Genomic DNA, 22,434 nt, shown 5'->3' with positions numbered 1-22,434 from the left:
GACAGGGTTAGACTGACTAAAAGTGGCCTTGACAGCAAGTTTCCCCAGTCACATGTGAACTTACTAATCATGAACCGGTCATGTGATCAGCTCATGATCAGCCCATGTCAAAACATACGTACAAGTCGAATCATCAAAATGTGTTAAATACATGACAGGTTAAGACAGATGTGAGTCATAAGGTCACTTTATCAAAAGCAAATATAACCAAGAAACAGAATATCTTAAATTATTACCTATTTTTTTCCATTTTTTTCACTACCTTCATACATTTAATAAAAATTTTCAAGTAGGCCTACCTATATATATATATAAGTTTAATTGCTTATGTCTAGTGGATTGTATACTACAGACCTTGCTGATTTACTGCACTGTATTAGGTACAATTGTACTTGATTATCACCAAACTGATAACACTGTCTACACTTGAAGACAAACATATTATATACCTAACCCTACTCTAAACATAAGCCACACATAATCTATTTATAAGTCAGGTGTTCCTTACATCTATTTTTAAGTTACGCTTAATACACACACACACACACATTTAATTGAGCAGTATATATGTAGGTTGGTGTTGATGTTCCTAAGGATGAGAGCTCTCATGTACAAGGACATGTTTTGAATTAATCCAGTCATTAGGCAGAGAAACTATTCTAGGAACCTGTATATTCTGTAAACACAGTAACACAGAAACCTGGCTAGTCTAGAAACCTTTATAGCCTGTAAACAAAGAAACACATAAACCTGGCTAGTCTAGAAACCTGTATAGTCTGTAAACACAGAAACCTGGCTAGTCTAGAAACCTGTATAGTCTGTAAACACAGAAACCTGGCTAGTCTAGAAACCTGTATAGTCTGTAAACACAGAAACCTGTCAAGTCTAGAAACCTGTATAGTCTGTAAACACAGAAACCTGGCTAGTCTAGAAACCTGTATAGTCTGTAAACACAGAAACCTGGCTAGTCTAGAAACCTGTATAGTCTGTAAACACAGAAACCTGGCTAGTCTAGAAACCTTTATAGCCTGTAAACAAAGAAACACATAAACCTGGCTAGTCTAGAAACCTGTATAGTCTGTAAACACAGAAACCTGGCTAGTCTAGAAACCTGAATAGTCTGTAAACACAGAAACCTGTCTAGTCTAGAAACCTGAATAGTCTGTAAACACAGAAACCTGTCTAGTCTAGAAACCTGAATAGTCTGTAAACACAGAAACCTGGCTAGTCTAGAAACCTGAATAGTCTGTAAACACAGAAACCTGGCTAGTCTAGAAACCTGTATAGTCTGTAAACACAGAAACCTGGCTAGTCTAGAAACCTGTATAGTCAAACCTGTATAGTCTGTAAACACAGAAACCTGTCTAGTCTAGAAACCTGTATAGTCTGTAAACACAGAAACCTGTCTTGTCTAGACAACAGTAACCACAGCACTACTGTGACCAACAGTGACCAAAACATACTACTGACACAAACATCTTACATAGATATAATTATAGTCCTGTTGATCACATCACATCAACAGTACTTAATTCTGTATAACATCATAGTAATCAGTTCATCAGGTCCTGTACACTCATTTCAGCTTTTTCATTGATTTTCTCTCCGAAACATTGTGATGTATTTTGAATATATTAACTATTATAGCATGAAACACTACAATTCTAATCGATTACAAAAAGTCAACCACAACATCATCACAATATCAAATAAATCACGTGTATGGTACAATAGATATGGACATCTCACACTGTGTTGTCCTGAATGTGTAACACCAGACAAAGTGCGGTTGACCTTGACCCACTTAAATGTACATAAGTAGCTATACCCTTCAAGTCAATAGACTCTCCCAGCTACAACCGATGGACTCTTCCACACAAAAATACAATCAGTCTTTCAATAATAATAGGTCACAGAAAAGGTGCCTTCATGTTTCTGAATAGAAACTTAAAAACAGGAATTTATTAGTCTGATGATAAAGGCAGTTTAGAATATTATCACAGTGTGTGAGAGAGTAACCAAACCCTGCCCCAGAAATGCAGTACATGTCCCTGAAAATAATTCTGTTTTTCAAATTCTTTCATATTATGTTTTATATTCCTGCTCAAATATTAATCTCTACCTGTAACAAAGGTTAGAAACCATGAAATCAAAATGTTATATCATGTTAGGTTATAGTTTTGATTTCAAAATCTGAAGAGAATACAAAAGAAGCCAATTTCATTCCAAGAAATTAAACACAATGGACTTTAGATGGTAATTACACAACAAAGTGCCCAGGAAAGGTGATCACATGGACTTTAGATGGTAATTACACAACAAAGTGCCCAGGAAAGGTGATCACATGGACTTTAGATGGTAATTACACAGCAAAGTGCCCAGGAAAGGTGATCACATGGACTTTAGATGGTAATTACACAGCAAAGTGCCCAGGAAAGGTGATCACATGGACTTTAGATGGTAATTACACAACAAAGTGCCCAGGAAAGGTGATCACATGGACTTTAGATGGTAATTACACAACAAAGTGCCCAGGAAAGGTGATCACATGGACTTTAGATGGTAATTACACAACAAAGTGCCCAGGAAAGGTGATCACATGGACTTTAGATGGTAATTACACAACAAAGTGCCCAGGAAGGTGATCACATGGACTTTAGATGGTAATTACACAACAAAGTGCCCAGGAAAGGTGATCACATGGACTTTAGATGGTAATTACACAACAAAGTGCCCAGGAAAGGTGATCACATGGACTTTAGATGGTAATTACACAACAAAGTGCCCAGGAAAGGTGATCACGTCCAATAGCATTTTTCTATTAATTTTTATGAATTTAAAAGGCAGTTTCATGTAATTTAGTAGGTATTGCCTATCGGTTTTGCTCTAAAACTTGGACTTTGTCAGAATACATCATTGCAAAATTTCTTCAGTAAGGTGCTAAAATTGTGGACAGCTACAATAAACCCTTACCTAAATACCTGTAATTTAATTTTCTGATCACAGTCCTAAAAGGACATGGTCACAGAGATCCCCCACCCATATTAAGTTGTAAATTATAAACATTTAAAATTAGCAACATGGAAAACTAAATTATTGGAATAATTCAATGTTTATGTTCAGTTTAAAGTTCTGTATGATAAAAATTTAGCTGCAAAATACTATGAATATTAAAATCAGCTGATCATACCTTCATAATCCCTTCTTTTACCCAATGGTAATGATAGAATATTTGGCACTTAATTTCAGTGATGCTGGATCAATCAATGATTCTATTACAGCTCAAGTATGACAAAACAGTGAAATGATTATACACATTGATAAAACACAATACAGCATCTAATCTTCAGATATGTAAAATAAAAAGATAGTTACCATCAGTAAAACGAAGCATAACCAGTGATAGTGTTACATCACTTCGTACATTAGACTTCTAAAAACATTTTGGAAATTCACTATCATAAATTTATAAGGGTGAAAAGACCTATTGTTACTGTTCTGTTCCTTATCATTATTATACTTATTCATTTTCCATAACTTTGTGGCATCTGAGTTTCCAAATAGGTAAGAGATATGTTTATAGTCTTTTAAAGATCTCTTTACTATTACTTCAGAAGATATTGTGTGCAAAGCAATCAGCCATTCAGGTCACAGCTGCCTCATTAGATATTTGCAGAATTAGTTGATAATCAAACTTAAGAGAGTGGTTAAGGTACTAAGTTTACTAAGCAAGTATCATAATAAAACTTTTGATGGAATTCATGGTTGATCAAACTTGAGTGAGGAGATTTTGTAAGCAAGTCTCATTAAAAATTCATTAATTTCTTCAAAAGATAACATGAGTAAAGCATTCAGTAAGGGTGCTGAAATATTTTAGCCAATCAGGTCACAGCAGCCTCATTAATTATGCACAGAATTTGCCGATAATCAAGCTTGAACAAAGTATTAAAGTAAAAAGTCTACCATGCAAGTCTCATCATATTTCATTTGTTCCTTCACAAGAAAACCTGTGGAGAGCATTCAGCTAAAGCGCTGAAAGATATCAGCCAATCAGGTTTCAGCAGTCTCATAAAATATGCATAGAGTCTGCCAAACCTTAACAAGTAATTAAGGTATTAAGTAAAAGATGCAAGTTTCCTAAAATTGTATCATTTCTTCGTAAGATAAAGTGCACAAAGATGTCCCACAGAGTGATGAAAAAATCAGCCAATCAGGTCAGAGCAGCCTCATTATATATGCACAGAATTCGCCATTAATCAAACTTGGGCAAAGGATTAAAGTAACAAGTGTACTAACCAAGTTTCATCAAAATCCTACGAGTCCTTCAAAAGATATAATGTGGAAAGTAGTATCTGAGAGTGATTAAAAAAATCAGCCAATCAGGTCAAAACAGCCTCATTAAATATTTGCAGAATTTCCTATTAATCAAACTTGGACAAGGGATTAAGGCAACAAGAGTACCACCCAGGTTTCATCAAAATCCGATCAGTCCTTCAAAAGATATACTGAAAGCAGCATCTAGACAGATGGAAGGACAGACAAACAGAACCAATTTGAATATCCCCTACCAACTTTGATGGGAGGGGAATAATAATCTTTGCTTTATAAAGATGAGTGAATAAAACAACCTTCCATATCTTCCTATATTGTTGGCAGTGACCAATACTGTGTTTCATTGCTGGCTGTGACAGGGTATTGTGTTACATGGCTGGCTGTGACAGGGTACTGTGTTACATGGCTGGCTGTGACAGGGTATTGTGTTACATGGCTGGCTGTGACAGGGTACTGTGTTACATTGCTGGCTGTGACAGGGTAATGTGTTACATGGCTGGCTGTGACAGGGTATTGTGTTACATGGCTGGCTGTGACAGGGTATTGTGTTACATGGCTGGCTGTGACAGGGTATTGTGTTACATTGCTGGCTGTGACAGGGTATTGTGTTACATGGCTGGCTGTGACAGGGTATTGTGTTACATTGCTGGCTGTGACAGGGTATTGTGTTACATTGCTGGCTGTGACAGGGTAATGTGTTACATGGCTGGCTGTGACAGGGTATTGTGTTACATTGCTGGCTGTGACAGGGTATTGTGTTACATGGCTGGCTGTGACAGGGTATTGTGTTACATGGCTGGCTGTGACAGGGTATTGTGTTACATGGCTGGCTGTGACAGGGTATTGTGTTACATTGCTGGCTGTGACAGGGTATTGTGTTACATGGCTGGCTGTGACAGGGTAATGTGTTACATGGCTGGCTGTGACAGGGTATTGTGTTACATGGCTGGCTGTGACAGGGTATTGTGTTACACTGTTGGCTGTGACAGGGTATTGTGTTACATGGCTGGCTGTGACAGGGTATTGTGTTACATGGCTGGCTGTGACAGGGTATTGTGTTACATTGCTGGCTGTGACAGGGTATTGTGTTACATGACTGGCTGTGACAGGGTATTGTGTTACATGGCTGGCTGTGACAGGGTATTGTGTTACATTGCTGGCTGTGACAGGGTATTGTGTTACATGGCTGGCTGTGACAGGGTATTGTGTTACATTGCTGGCTGTGACAGGGTATTGTGTTACATGTGTTACATGGCTGGCTGTGACAGGGTAGTGTGTTACATGGCTGGCTGTGACAGGGTATTGTGTTACATGGCTGGCTGTGACAGGGCATGGTGTTACATTGCTGGCTGTGACAGGGTATTGTGTTACATGGCTGGCTGTGACAGGGTATTGTGTTACATTGCTGGCTGTGACAGGGTATTGTGTTACATTGCTGGCTGTGACAGGGTATTGTGTTACATTGCTGGCTGTGACAGGACATTGTGTTACATTGCTGGCTTTGACAGGGTATTGTGTTACATTGCTGGCTATGACAGGAGATTGTGTTACATTGCTGGCTGTGACAGGGTATTGTGTTACACTGCTGGTTGTGACAGCAATGTAACAATGTATTTTTATATGTAATGTACATGACACACTGCCCCACCATGGTAGACTCATACTCCAAGTATAAAGTTCCAGTTGCAAGTAATGTAGAATATAGAGAATGGACCAACTTTACTTTGATGTAGGTTAAAGGTCAAAACAGAGGTCAGAGTGACCTATTTTTGATATAAGACACACTGTTTCACACAGATGAACCAATACCACCCATATGAAGTTCCAGTGACATGTAGTGTACTGTTTAGGAAAGACAGTCCCGACAAGGTAAATAAGGATGGAAAGATAGGTACAACAAGAGTACCACAAAGCGGAACAAAATAGGCCCGTGAATATCCAAAACAAAGAAGTTAATTCAAGAATTACAGTCTTCTACCTGGTGTACTTTGATGGAAGTCAAAGGTCGAAAAAAGTAGGAGGAATTTATGAAACGATCCTAAGACGTTTTTATTTTACAGAGCATTTGGTGAGGTAAAATGAAAAATTTGACGCGAGTTTCATAAATCTCACGTCAAATGGAAATGAATATAAGATCCTTTTCATCACATGATCAAATATTCACTCAAATTTATCGTAAAAATATTAAGTGATTGAATACTTTTGGAATGGTTCTGTATATATCATCTAATTAACCTCCATTCAGAAAAATAAAATCATGTTATAGAGATTAAACCTACAAAAGTTCATAAACATCGGTTAGAGGAAATATTCAGACAAGATTTTTATATTTCATATCAGGGTGATTAAGCATACAAACTTTCATAAAGATCGGCTGAAAAATGTTGGAGATCTCCAGACAAGATTTCTATAGTGAAATAAACAAAGGGGCATAACTCTTATTCAAATAGTCTAATCAAAACCCCATTCAGGAAAACACAACTTCATATCATGGTGATTAAGCCTACTAAGTTTCATAAAGATTGGCTGAAAAATGTAGGAGATCTCCAGACAAGTAAAAGTTTACAATGGACACGGGACGGACGGACAGCGCCATACCATAATATATCTGTCTTTCGACGGGCGTATAAAAACAAAACTAATTCCCGTTCCTCCCCCAGGTTACTATTGGAGGAGTAATAAAGGAACTTGGAACCTTGATAAAATGAACAATGTTGTAACAAACCCTGGAAATACCTCAATAATGTCAACAAAGCTGTTTATTGTCTGCCATGATGGCAAGTATCGGCTCAAAATAACGTGTTTTTGTTGCCATTGATGGTAATTTCCTGGATACATTTGATGTGCCTCTTGTGCGTTGTGTATCACATCACTATGTTCATGGTCGAGTGAAAAAATTCTAAGGTCAAGGCTAATTACCAGTGTGAAAGTATGTCCAAATCCCTCACAAAATGTACACAGTTTAATAGCTATACCATCACAGATGCAATTAAATTAATTCAATTCAATCTTACTTAGCACTTTTTTCAGTTATAGAGAGACAGAATGACAAAATAACAATCAAAATTGATTGAACACATAAAGAATAAATATAGTAAAACCTATGATACACAAATATTAGAGTAGGTTGACTCTCAACAGTTCTACAGGTCCGAACAGAAACAATCTTTTGATCCAACACACACGGTTTTCAAATCAATCAATATTTCAAAAGATTCTGAAGATGGCAGTCTTGGTGGCAATATTGAATATCTTTGTAAAAAGCTAAATTATTTTATGAAGTTTTCATGAGCTTGTTTCAAAATAAACCAATAGCAACACTTGACTTGCTTAGCAGAGTTAGCAAATCTGATTACATTTAGTCTGAACTATTTCAGCAGGACAGAGGACAAACTCAGGTTTCAGCGATGTTCTATACTAGGATCTACAAATATATTGAGTAATTGAGACTTACCTTTAGTGAGAAGTTGAGCCAGGTAAGTATTCTGCTGGGAGGGTGTTAAAGTGCTACTAACAGGTGTAGAGGAGGAAGTTTTAGGCAGTAACGGAGTTTGTCCTTGTCGCGCCTTCACTCGCATAACTTTTGTCTGGAATTTTAAATATGAAAACAGTCTTCTAAATGAACATTTCTAAAACATCAAATCTTGTCTGTCTCTGTCTGTTAGAAATAACCAGAATTAACAGCTCATGTCAGCATGAATGTTACCGTTGAAATATTAATTTTTTGAGGATTTAATTTTGTTGAATTTTGAGGTATGCTTTATCTTAAATTTGTATATCCATGACAGTTCACTGCTAATATCACAAATCTCAAAAATCCACAAAATTCAAAACTTGTTTCATGAAAGTAAAGTGACTTATCTCCCCTTTTTTAAGGATAATATATGATGACTTGTACTGCTACATTGTGGTAACCTCAGATTCCTGACAAATTTCAGTTATTTTCGTGAGAACATGCGATTTTTGCTAGTGATATATAGGAATTTAACAATTTGGTACAATGATACACATCATCCACATTGTCTCTTTATTTCAAATACAGATACTGCATTTGAACAATAATTCATTAATTATTGCTAGGTAAAAGAGTGGTTGGAAAAGTCTGTTGCATGTTTTGCATATGTTGCTTCTGCATTCTATTGCTCGCTGGGAGATACACTGATCTTTGTTAATACAGTATCCTAAAGCTAATCTGATATGTACAACTGACCTTTGGTGCTACAACATTCTACAGCTACCCTGAGATGTACTACTGACCTTTGGTGCTACAACATTCTACAGCTACTCTGAGATGTACTACTGACATTTGGTGCTACAATATTCTACAGCTACTCTGAGATGTACTACTGACCTTTGGTGCCTCAATATTCTACAGCTACTCTGAGATGTACTACTGACATTTGGTGCTACAACATTCTACAGCTGCCCCGAGATGTACTACTGACATATGGTGCTACAACATTCTACAGCTACTCCGAGATGTACAACTGACCTTTGGTGCTACAACATTCTACAGCTACTCTGATATGTACAACTGACCTTTGGTGCTACAACATTCTACAGCTACTCTGAGATGTACTACTGACCTTTGGTGCTACAACATTCTACAGCTACTTTGATATGTACAACTGACCTTTGGTGCTACAACATTCTACAGCTACCCTGAGATGTACTACTGACCTTTGGTGCTACAATATTCTACAGCTACTCTGAGATGTACTACTGACATTTGGTGCTACAACATTCTACAGCTGCCCTGAGATGTACTACTGACATATGGTGCTACAACATTCTACAGCTACTCCGAGATGTACAACTGACCTTTGGTGCTACAACATTCTACAGCTACTCTGATATGTACAACTGACCTTTGGTGCTACAATATTCTACAGCTACTCCGAAATGTACTACTGACCTTTGGTGCTACAACATTCTACAGCTACTCTGATATGTACAACTGACCTTTGGTGCTACAATATTCTACAGCTGCCCTGAGATGTACTACTGACATTTGGTGCTACAACATTCTACAGCTACTCTTAGATGTACAACTGACCTTTGGTGCTACAACATTCTACAGCTACTCTGATATGTACAACTGACCTTTGGTGCTACAATATTCTACAGCTACTCTGAGATGTACTACTGACCTTTGGTGCTACAACATTCTACAGCTACTATGATATGTACAACTGACCTTTGGTGCTACAACATTCTACAGCTACTTTGATATGTACAACTGACCTTTGGTGCTACAACATTCTACAGCTGCCCCGAGATGTACTACTGACATTTGGTGCTACAACATTCTACAGCTACTCTGAGATGTACTACTGACCTTTGGTGCTACAATATTCTACAGCTGCCCTGAGATGTACTACGGACCTTTGGTGCTACAATATTTTACAGCTACAATGAGATGTACTACTGACATTTGGTGCTACAATATTTTACAGCTACTCTGGGATGTGCTACTTACCTTTGGTACTACAAACTCTCCACCAGACTTCGCAATGGCAGATTTGTTCATCTTATTTACTGTAGCCTGTGATGATGCTGTAGCAGTTGCTGTGGCAGCAGATTTGCTAGCCACACGTGATGTAACCTTTGACTTCAGTCCAGACAAGAGAGCAGCCTGCAATGGACTTGTACTTTGATTTGATTGTCCATCAGGTTTGACTGCTTTGTTAGCACTTAATGTCGGTTGTTTCACTTCCACTGGCTGCTGTAGCCTTGTTGGTTGTTGTAGCTGTTGCTGTTGTACTGTGAAGTGTTGTTGTTGGAGAACTTGTTGTTGATTATTTTGCAATGAAAACGTTTGTTGTTGTGGAGCAGTTTGTTGCATTTGAATCTGTTGAGGTTGCTGTAACAACTGTATCAGCTGTTGTTGCTGTTGCTGTTGTTGTTGTTGTTGCTGTTGTTGTTGTTGTACAATTTGCTGTTGTTGTTGAAACTGTTGCATCTGCAGGGCTGCTTCATTTGCCTGATTTGAAGAGGCCTGTGTCTCTAAAAGCTGGGTTGCCAGCAATGAAACAAGCTGACTATTGTTTTCTGGTGACTGTTGTGCCATGCGTAGAAGATTGATCAGGTCCACCATAGCATTGTTACCTCCAGTGTTACCTCCAGCAAGTGCTGTAGATTGGTCAGGCTGAGGGGGTGACTGGACAGGAGAAGAGATAGACGGGAGCAGCTGAGGAGCAGGTGGGCTCTGAATAAGAGGACGCTGAGTCGCCACTTTTTGGGGTGGAGGAGAAGGTACAGTTGGCTGCAGCAGAGCACGCAATGACATAGATGAAGATCCTGTGCCTATGTCAAAGTCATCTGCAGGGTAAACTTTCTGAAAAATAAATATAGTAATTGTCAGTAGTTGCTTAAAACATGAAATATTTCAATTTCTTTTAATAATTAATCCTATCATTATAAGAAATGATAAATACACCACAAATATCATTCTTAAAGTCTTAACAAAATTTGAAATGAAAATTAAAATGATCACTTCAATAATTACAACACGGTATCTATTCTTGTGACAATTATGCTAAGTTGTTGCTAGATAACAAACAAGAGCCCTAACAAGATTTTAGTGTCCACTATTGTTCACACGTTATTTGTTCTTTAGAGACAGATCTTTTCCCTTCTCTTTTGTTAATACAAAATCAAAACTTGGGACCAAGGGGAACATAGATGTAAAATCCATCAAGTATTTCTCAGGATGTAGCAATAACAATCATCGATAGTAATGTATGTGTTTTTGCAAAGGCATCATCATCTGATGTTGAATCTATTACTTATTCACATTAAATACAACAAGCTTACAGTTAGTGTTGCATGCAACACTCGTCCACTGCTGTTAATTAAATTTTCTAAGCAACATAGACCTTGATAGCTATGAACAAGTGGTTTGACAGGAAGGACACAAAACCACAAAAAATTACGCAGAAAAAACTTTATATGTTCTTGCTTGTGCTTAATACTGTATGAAGTTTTAATCTGGTTTGTCATCCTTAATTCAATTAAGCGATTATCTGGAAAACAAACTCAAACACTGACATGTCAGAAAGAACCCAGCTATGTGTTTGACCTTTCAGGGTAAATTTAACTATTCTTGTTACACTGTCAGTATGCACATGAAAAGATGTAAAATTTGACCTTGGAATTTTGATACAGTGACCTTGAACATTGTTCAGTTGACTACTGGTGTTATTCTGACAAACTATGCGTCGCATATCCTTGGGCCCTAAAAAAGGTGAAAAATGTCTATTGTCCTTAACAGTTGACCTTTTAAACCTTAACTCAATCCCACCCTATATATTTTCTAATAATTTTAGATTGCATCAAATGTCAATACAATCGGTGAACCCTATCACAAATTATCATCTGGAAGTCAAAATATGATGATTAAAGTCTATATTTAGTAACAATGACCTTCGTAGTTGTTCTTTTGACCCCATAAATAATTCCACTTTATATTACCTCATAAATTAACAATGTATAAAGTTTCAACCAAATTCATCAATCCTTTCTGAATTATCATCAGGAATCCAAAATTTGCAAAAAATATCATTTTTTAGCAACAGAGACTTTGTAGTTGACCTTTTGACCCGAATTCAATCCCACTCTGTATTTCCTCATAACCTAACATTAAATGAAGTTTCATTCAGATCCATCCATCTTTTCTTAAGTCATCATCTGGAAACCAACATCCGGACAGACAGACATACAGATGGATGGAGACTAACAGTATTGTCCCCTCAGGTTTCATTGTCAAGGGACTAAAAACCGAAATTCTTACATTCAAATTGAAAATACCGCTGAATAAGAATTTTTTTTCTTCTTCTATATCATACATCTATTTCTGTATCTGTCAAAGGTTTTTTGTTTTCTTTTGCTGTACCTGTGAGCTGGATGAGGTGCTTCCTGTGAATTGTACAACAGAATTCCCAGGCTTGTTAGTTTGTTGTAAGAGATCTGTGAAAGAAACATCAGAAAAAAAATGTTTAAAAGTAAAAAGGAATAGAGTGGCAATTAAAATAATTTCAGTACAATAGGAACTATGGCTGACACGCATTTGATTTTTTTCCTACTTTTGACTTTTAAACTTGCAATAAAAATACCTTCTGTAACATTCCAGAGACTGAGCCTTAAAAAGTCAACACTGGGAGTTTTTATTATTATTTGCCAGAAAAGATTTAGAAATCATGCTGGAATATTGTGAAATGACTTAATTCATCAGCCTATCTAACAAATACCAAAGCTGATTAGTTTTAACACTACCAGTGGACATGTTCTTAATCAGAGTTATTGGCAGGGGAGACAACTGCAATGATTTTAATGCCATCCCTCAAATGAAACAGTCAAATCACAGAACACATAATGCTAAAGTAGATATTACAATTTTCTTCAAAAATCCTTAACAAGACTAATAACTATAAACTTACCTTCGAAATCCATGAGAGCATCGGTGTCTTCAAAGTTTGGTTGAAGAGGGATTAGACCAGGCTGCAGCAGATTGGATATACCATATGAACCTGAAAATATATCACTCCTTTTATCTCAGTAATACAACATGGGTTTGTCTTTTTTCTCAGATTACACATTTGAGCTGAATACTTAAAATATATAAGACATGAAGATACAAATAGAAGGGAGATAACTCCCTAGAAAATTATCTAAAGGAACAACTTAAAAGACAAGAAAGCACAAAATAAAACATAAACAAATCACCTACGGAAATTTTTAATGAAATATTAACCCACAAACTCAATCTTTGATTAATAATATTTGAACCTGACCTGACTAATCCAGAGTTATCACAATTTTTACATTTTTTTTTTTTTTATTTTGCTAACCTGGTTTTTTTCCCCTCTATGTCCCTTATTTTGCCCAGCCCTTTTGCTTTTGGGGGAGAGAGAGCAGTCTCTCCAGTTAAACAACATATTTTTGCTTAATTATATTCAATAATATATTATTTTTGAACATAATGAGAATGAGTAATGCTTACTGAATTCTTTAGGATTTGGGAAAGTAAAGTTTGAATGATTAAGTTGATTAAAGAGCTCATCCTCCAGATCCATGTCCATAAAGTCTGTACTATTTAAATATACGTCTGTGGCTGACTGTGATTGGGAAGCTGTTGACATGGTCACACTGCCAACTTTGTTCGACAAATTTGACATCTGTATGGGAAAAGAAGATTTTTTCATAATCATACAAAGCACTGACTGTATCATGAGTACAAACAAAAAATAAGAGGTTCCATGGGCCTGTGGTATACAGCTATTACCATGCTGTTGTAAACATCAGAGTGGATAATAGTGAAATCACTTAAAACTGACATTATAGCATTCACTCTACACATCATAAAATTATTACAACATCTCCACTATAAATATTTACGTCAGAAGGCTACTTTATAACAGGAAAATTTCGCCGTAGTTCCACAATCATCTGCTTCCCCACCTTATCGACAAAGCAAAATTAAAAAGTTTGAAGAGGGATTTAAATGCACTCAAAAGTTTTGGTGTCACTGAGCAATGAAAAACAGACTTACACTGGTGTTTCTCCTTCTGATGTTTCTTTGTTGATTGCAGTGATATCGACGCCATTTCTTGTACTCAAATGTGACGGTGTCTAATCTTCGTTTCCAGTACTTCCCTTCTAAGACTATTGACTATGAAAAGAAATATTGACATAGATCAGCACCATTCAGGGCAGTACAATTCACCTCTGCTGTCCTCCGGGTCAAGTAGAATTTGTGCTGAGGTCAGTTATGATTTTTAATATTACCAAAATGATAAAATAATGTTACAAATAACATTAGTTAACATTTCAAAATCTTGCTGAACAGCTAGTATCAAAAAATCTTAATCTGTATTAACCTGTATAATTTCATTTTAAGTTGTATGTGTAACTGCATCAGCGTTTCATATTATTGACCCATATAAAGGTACCTTGTGACCTTCTGATCTTTGACCCCTTGATCTTTCAGATGGTACAGGAGTATATATCAACTAACTTCTTCAATTGTTGTATGACCTTTGACCTTTAAACTTGGACTAATGATCCCACAAAAATTTAAGAAGGTGCAGAACTCTATGTTCTATAGTACACCTCCTATTTCATAGCCTAAGTACTGAAGTGTGACCTATGACCCCTTTAACTGTGACCAATAACAACCAAAAATACCCACTTAATTTCAACTTAATTCTGTGACATCATGGTTAAGTTTGAAGTAAATCTGCTGAGAAGCACATGAGATATCTTGTACAAAAGATTTCCAAATTTTTACATCAAATTTGACCTTTGACCCTTTAACATGGCTTATGATTGTAAATACTGAATCAGGTTTAGGATCTGATGTTATGAATACTAAGTATACTACCACATCATACTACCTAGATATATTATACAATTATAGCATGTTAATGGCTTCTGTCCAGGAGTTTATTACACCAACCAACAACAATAATGACCAAAGTCCAATGTTGATATTCATTTTCGATTGGTGCAATTAAATCATGGCATGCTGACATCAACATGATATAACTATTTTATCATCTTTAATAAAATAAATTAAATCTACTGATTAGAAACAAAGCTTTCAATTTATCCTTGATATTTCAAATGTTATCAACAACAACCACATAATACTGATGGTTCTTACTCTTGGGAGGAAAATCACAGTAAAAACAGTAAAGTTTGAAAAAGTAGGGAGACAATTATTTCCAAGAGGAGTTCCTTATTGACATTCCATCTTGGTGAAATTTTCAAAATCTTTCCTGCACATCCTTGCTTAAACAAATTTCCAGAATCTGGAGGTGTGCCAATAATCAAAAGGAGATGTTCCAAATATGGAGACAAAATTTTTGATGTTCTTGTAGCATGCTACATATTTTTATTCTTTTTGACCAAAAAACCCCACGGAGTTACAATTAAAAGAATAATGAAATGTTAATACATTGTATGTAGTAAGGTTTAATAAAATTATTGTTTAAACTAAACCTTTCAAGGAATAAGTCAGACATCTTATATACAGAACTGTTGCTACAAATGGACAGACGGCACTGCTTTAATTGCACAAGACATCACCAAATTCCTAATTACCTAAAAACACACACAACTTGACTAACATTGATATTCGTCAACAATGATCAAAAGAAAATATTTACAGCTGTTTCACTCACTCAATGGTAATCTCTTTGATAGAAACTTTAAAAAAAAATTGTCATAGACTTTTTCGCATTTTTTCATAACTTTACCTCTGGCTTAGTATGGATGTCATCTGAAACAGATGCAGCAAACTGGCACACAACTGAATTCCTTCCATGGACATCTAAAATGAAAGTGATAGGGATTGTATATATAAATGATATGTATATATATGTCATCTATTACATGAAATGTTGTGAAAATACAGATGAAATGTATCCTTTTATTTCCTTGAGGTGGTGGTTACATTTTCATTTTCTAATATAATGCATTACTAAATTTGGAACTACTAACAGCTTTTTACCTTAAGTTTGAAATGAATCCTAATGTAAATTGATTTATTTATTTATTTTTGCAAAAAGACATCATTAATCTAGTATTATTCATCAGAACTTTCAAGTATGATCTAAGATTTTTTTTTTCCACAAAAAATATTTCATTACATCTGCAAGAATGTGTACATGTATAATGAGAGGAAGGTTGGGGAGCCCTGGGTCATATCTCAACTATTAAAGTGTCCTGAATTAGGAGGGCTCCACTCATCATTTCCTCAATAACATTAAATATATTAATATGGTTTCCAATATCACAGGCAATTTTGATTAAGAAACCCAATGATTTCTGACCAGTCACATTACAACAAGAAACATTTATTTATTAAAATCAAGCTAAATGAAATGACAACCATCATGGTTTTGGATCAGTCCCAAAATGTAATTCAATGTATATATACACAGAAGACTGAATCCATATTGTATCATGGAAATATATATGAAATTAACATTCTGGTTAAAGAAATCATAATAAAAAGAAAAAAAAATTAAACTAACCAATTCTCATGAGTAAGTTAATGTTGAATATCAATGACAGTGAATTCTGAGTCAAATTTCCACCCAACATTCCAGTGAGCACTTCTCAAATTTTTGTGTCAAACTGGAGTTAAGTCCCTTTGAGAACTGACAGATTTCACAATAAATTGAGAAAAATAAGAACAAATGGCAAAGCTAAGTTAAATTACATAATTTTACATTTTAAAAAATGTGTTTTTATTTGACTTAATCAAGATCGGAAAACATTTGAAAAAAAGATTTGTTAAAAGAAATATTCTTACTTTTAACAAACAATTTGCTTACACCACTGTTATCTATATAGGCCAAAAGCACAACATCGCATCATTATTATCATCATGATGAGTGAATGAGAATATCATCAAATCATCTTCATTTTTGAATTAACCCTGATTTAGGGTTGTCTACTTTTTTGAAAAAATCTGAGTTCATTACATATTAAAGAGCCAAAAATGACTTAACAATTCAATATACTCATTACATCAATGACAAACATTTGCAATCTATCTCCTATCTAGTCGTGAAATATTTTTGGGGCAATATTACACAACAGACCATTGGGCTTTTTATTGACTCTCATCTGACAGGAAAGACCAATAAAAACCTCATAAAAGTATTTGACATCTTTGAAAACTCAAACAGGAAATAAACACAGGACCTGATATCACAGTAGACACAATACTTTCGATATCACAGAAGACACAATACAAATTTGTATAAATTATTGTGTCTAACAAAAGATAGTGACTGTCATATATCAGAATCAGAATAAAGCCCAATGACTTTCATACAAACTTTTTTCAAAGCTTTTCATTAATCAACTAAAAGATAAGATACATATTAGCCAAAAAAGGGCCCCAACTGGTCAGTATTACTGGTATTCATCTATTCAATTTGCATACAATTCACATAAATTCATTATTATACAGCCTCTTCTCTGCAGGTTTGGTGATAAGCCTACTCAACGAATATATTGATTCTGCAGAAATTCCAACTAAATGATATTTCATTGACAGAGTTATAATAACTTAACTCTGGTATTCTCTATTTTGAGTCATATAAGATCTGTTAGACTCACAGACTCATTACAGGATAAAAATGTGAGTATAACTTTTTATAATACTCACTAGATTTTGTTTACAAGCATCAAGCTTAAAGGCCCTGTTGGCTGTTAGACATTACAAAAAATGTTGCCAAGTACACTTCTGCCAAGTACACTTACATTGCATGGACCATTCACGCCATATCAGGTTGTTTAGTCGAATCTTGTCTTTAATTGTCAGCTGCAGGCCACGAAACTGTTTCCATTTGGGCGAGGTCAGTTTCCCACTGGAAGTAGAAAGTTATAAGATATAGTTTAACTTTGGTACTTTGGTAAAGCATTTATCAATTGATTTCTTACTGGCATTGTACTTTCCTGCAAACTTCAATAAAACTCTTCAGTAGGTTTGATTCAATAAAAATATATGTTAACCAATGATGAAATAATTCCTGTCATTTTGGGGTTTAGCCCTAAGTAATGTCAAAGATTGTGACTTAAGAATTAAGATTTTCATAATTCATTCAAATTTTCACTTCAACGAACAGAAAAGCCAGCTAGCAGATAAAATGATCAAATTTGATAATTTCCAATTTGCAAGATCAAAAAAGTTCTAAAACATGCTTTTTTAAAATAGTGACCAACAAAAAATAAAAACATCAAGAAGTGATAATGAAGAGTCAGACATTAGTGTATATCTCAGAAAGGAAATAATATTATAACATCAAGTGTCAGAAAATATTAAAATTAGCATCACAGATAGGACATCCGAGCTATCTTCTACTAACCCTTAAGTGGAACAATAAACAACCGACTCATGCTGAAGAAATATTCATTAACTATTGCATTGAAAAAAATACAAATCTGAAATTGATAATAACGAGTTAAAATGGTCAAGAGAGAAAACAGTGCTATATGTTTAAGTGCTAACTTAGAGCATACCAGGTGAAAATACTAGGACGGACCTGCTAAACATTCCTTACCTCTTTTTTTTTGCCATTTAAATTACAGATCTCTTCCAAAACAGTGAATAATAATGTTTGTCACAACATAATTTGTATGTTGAGAGAAAACAGTGCTATATGTTTAAGTGATAACTTAGAGCATACCAAGTGAAAATACTAGGACGGACCTGCTAAACATTTTTTTTTTTTTTTTGCCATTAAAATTACAGAACTCTTCCAAAACAGTGAATAATAGCGTTTGTCACAACATAATTTGTATGTGCATAATACAGTTGAATGAACACCAAAAGATTCTATTATAAAATGGATTCTATAATTGGAATTCAAAATAATAAGCACACCAGGATACAAGCAATATATTTGTGGACATTTAGGTGTATCAGATGTTTGTAATTAGAACATTCTAAACAGATCAGGAGTTCCACATTGTATTAGTAGGATAGTGTTTTTTCATTACAAGATGTTTGTTATCATATGCATGGATATGGAAGAGTCTCAAGATGGCCGCCGGGGGCAGATGTGCTTTGACAGCTCTGGCAATGCTTGCTGTCTTATGCTATTTTCAAGGAATTTTTAAGTATCCAGAGTCTGCACATAAGTCAAATAGACTACATGGAAATATTTGGAATATTGCAGTACCTAAACTAAAGTGGGAAGGAAAAGATATTTTATTGAAAACATTTTGGAATTTCCATGAATGAGAATTGGATTTTAGAAAATGTATGTGTTTATTAAGAGATCATACTGATTAATCTGGTGTCTCCCTCCGAAATATGGGGATATACCAGTTAGTTAGTCAAGTTACTCTAATCAACTTGCTTACACTTTGAAAGATGCCGATAGCTATGACCTACCAGGAGTTATAATCTTCAGTGAACTTTTTCTGGTGTAGAACTGTCAATTGTAACACTTCTCAAAATGTCTCATGTGTCCATAGTAATGTAAGTCAGTGTAACAATAGTGCTGTCAACGAATATTTGACTACTTTTATGGAAGGTAGTTTGTCAATGAAGAACAGAAGGCCTGTTACATGCCACCCAGAGCAACAGTATTATAGTAAAGCTAGGAAACGGCCACGTTAATTAAGACAAGTCTGTTTCTAAGCTCCTAAGCAACACAAATCGCCATGGGAAGGGAATGTCTACCCATGCATTATTTTTATACAAGATTACATAAGCTGCCTCTCTATAACAACTGTACAGCTATCGCACCCTCTAAGATCAATGGTCTATCACACACATTTATGCATTATACAGTCATGTGACCCTGCATTATACAGTCATGTGACCCTGTAATCTGCATTATACAGTCATGTGACCCTGTACCCTACAATATACCATGGTGAAATATTAAAAAAAGCAAAAAATAGTATATTTCAGTATATGTATAACCTCTAGTATATAGGAAGGATCAACCATGTGTCATCAATGATTGCATAGCTCACAGCCAGTGACTGTAACAAAATCGGAAAATGGGATGGGATTTTCAAATTTCTTCTCCCAGTCTTGCTCCCTATCACAAGGTAGTCTTCTGCGCATGACACTTTACAGAGCGCATGGAAAATGAAATCTGCTTTGATTCAAGGATGATTTATGGCTGTGTTAAATGTTCAGTGTGTCGCCATTACTTGCTGCTATTTATTGTTTGAATGAAGCAGAAACATGAATATCTACAAGAAAATACAACAAAATAATTCTACGGAATGATTGAAAGTTAGAGTGCTTATCTGTTCTACCACTTAATGTAATCACCCCTTGATATTGACAATATGCATACTCATTTTATTATACTTAAAAATGTTTACACTAGTTTTACCTATCATGACCAGAAATCAAAAATAAAAACAAGTCAGCTATTTTGTTATCAGTGTAAACAACCCAATAGAAACAACTTTTATATTAAAACATCATACATTTAGCTTGAAGTCAAGTATCCTGATTCTAATGTCTGTGTATTCACTAATTAAATATGCATTTCAAATAGAATTTTGTTTCTAAGAAACATGCCAAACAAGCAAGTAACACAGTTAACTGTCAATTGACATCTACTGTAGGTTTTAATAAGTGCAGTTATCTTTCTTCCCCAGAAAGGTTGGGATTAGGCTAATAGGGTCAGGTGTGCTAAGTAGGTTGACTACAGTATTCCAAGTGGAAACATTAAATGACCGTGAAGGTATTGGCTGAAATAATTAGCTGTTATACACAAGCATTACTGTTACCTCATCTTAACTGGTAATGCATTACCTACATAAGGACTACAGTATAGTATGTTAGAGACAGAGCTCCAGGAGAACAATGAAAAAGAATGACTTTTAATTATATTCAAATTGAAAAATGTCCTGATAAGTTAATGGATTATTTTTTGTATTAAAGTTGTAACAGAGGTCATTTCGATGTCTCTGCTAGGATTTGAACTCTGGGCTTGTGACTTAATAGTTAAACTGATCAAGATAATGACAAGTTCTCTCTAGCCGAGAGTTATATGATGCTAAAGTGTTTACTACGTTGCTATAGTGTTTACTATGTTGCTATAGTGATTACTACGGTTACATACCCTTCCTCTAGGAAATAACTAGTCCTTAAATTACAAGGGTCCTAGCAATGTTTGTGAGAGGTAGAACTAAGCATTATTCACTACAATCTTTTATTGACCAATACCCCAACCAATCAAGGTAATGATATGTTCTCTCTACTTGAATGAAATATTATTGTTGATAGTATTTACCAGGGTTACAATGCATGTGGGAAGAAATGCTGAGTATTATTCACGACTCCCTACATATAGAGGTACCAATGTAACAGAGATCATTATTTCGATGAATATTCTAGGATTCTAACCCAGGACATCTAGCTTGCTAGTCTTACACTTAACTGATCAAGCTAAACAGAAGTGTCAAGGAGCACATTGCAGGTTACAGTTTAACTTAAAAGTCCTTGAATGTCATGTTAATTTTATTCATTCTCTATCATCTATATGTACATGTGTGTACATGTGTCCATTATTTATTAAGTGGTCCAGGAAAACTACTGCCATTCAATAGTACACAAACAAATTTCTGTACATATTCCTTTTGATTATTCTGCACAAAACATCCAAAAAGTAACATCGTCTATAATTCCTTACATGTACTAACTATGACTGACCTGAACGGCCTGACCTGACCCAGTCACGGTTTGTTGACCTTAGATAATATAAATGGTTATACAACAGCAAACCATTACATGTCTTTCTGATTATTAATACTCAAGACAGGAAAGATAGCACTTGATGGCCTCATCAAGATATTACATAATAAACGTGAGCAATGATCGCACGTGTATAACATTAGCTGTCAAAACTATTCACCTGTAAGCTAGACTCATGCAATCAAACAACGTAGAGAGCGATTCGTCTATATCGATGGTCTTTGTGCTCCTTCCTGACGTAAACGTATAACTCTTTGCCGTTTCTTTGCATGCCTTGCGAAAATCATAACTCTCGTCCTTTGAACGATGAATCCTAGGCCCGTCATCGTCCCCAAGAGATGGCGAAGGGTCATGATCGTGGACACGACTTAGCATAAACTGACCACTGTGTATAGTGTTCTTATCTTCGTCTCTGTCGTCTCGCGATTCCGACATACTTACATTACGGCTGTTTGACTGAATGTTCATTCTGTGCGAATTCATATACCTCCCATTACCCAACGTATCGGGTAACGGCCAAGGTTCCACACTCATCATTTCCGAATATCTTCACTGTCAACAACATACGAAAGGCTCTGTAGGCCTACTCCAATCTCGTCCGCCATTACACCAAAACTTGTTCATAGAGGGCGTGTTAGATGAGGCTCCCAGCGGGGTAATATTTGAAACAAAAACTAGATTCGTTTTCCTTGGGGGTTTCCCTTAAGATTACTTCCATGTAGCAGGTGCCTTAATTTTGGACGAACTGCAACAATTACATCAACTTGTTAGCTTCTATCAATTTATAAGTTTATAAATTTAAGGCCGTGTACATGATGATGTGTAAATTTATTTAACGTGTTTTACGGAAAATGTAT

General features: G+C 35.5%; 1 protein-coding gene across 1 annotated transcript in view; it reads right to left on the bottom strand.

Moving 5' to 3' along the window:
* LOC132556420 (MLX-interacting protein-like) overlaps nt 1-22,133 on the bottom strand; it is a 39,337-nt gene extending 17,204 nt beyond the window's left edge. Inside the window, exons 1-9 of the mRNA XM_060220866.1 lie at nt 21,738-22,133; nt 17,611-17,717; nt 15,591-15,664; nt 13,883-14,002; nt 13,334-13,508; nt 12,771-12,860; nt 12,227-12,300; nt 9,812-10,669; nt 7,787-7,919 (exon numbers count right to left, since the gene is read on the bottom strand). Of these exons, the coding sequence (XP_060076849.1) occupies nt 7,787-7,919; nt 9,812-10,669; nt 12,227-12,300; nt 12,771-12,860; nt 13,334-13,508; nt 13,883-14,002; nt 15,591-15,664; nt 17,611-17,717; nt 21,738-22,114 (2,008 nt within the window). The 5' untranslated portion in view covers nt 22,115-22,133. The remainder of the gene's footprint in view (nt 1-7,786; nt 7,920-9,811; nt 10,670-12,226; nt 12,301-12,770; nt 12,861-13,333; nt 13,509-13,882; nt 14,003-15,590; nt 15,665-17,610; nt 17,718-21,737) is intronic.
* Nucleotides 22,134-22,434: the final 301 nt, after the last annotated feature.

Source organism: Ylistrum balloti, unplaced genomic scaffold, assembly GCF_031769215.1.
Source record: "Ylistrum balloti isolate Yb309-2 unplaced genomic scaffold, AGI_CSIRO_Ybal_v1 Utg369566, whole genome shotgun sequence".
Taxonomy (NCBI): Eukaryota; Metazoa; Mollusca; class Bivalvia; order Pectinida; family Pectinidae; genus Ylistrum; species Ylistrum balloti.
Note: the sequence above shows the minus strand (reverse complement) of the source record. Positions and strands in the feature narration are given on the sequence as shown.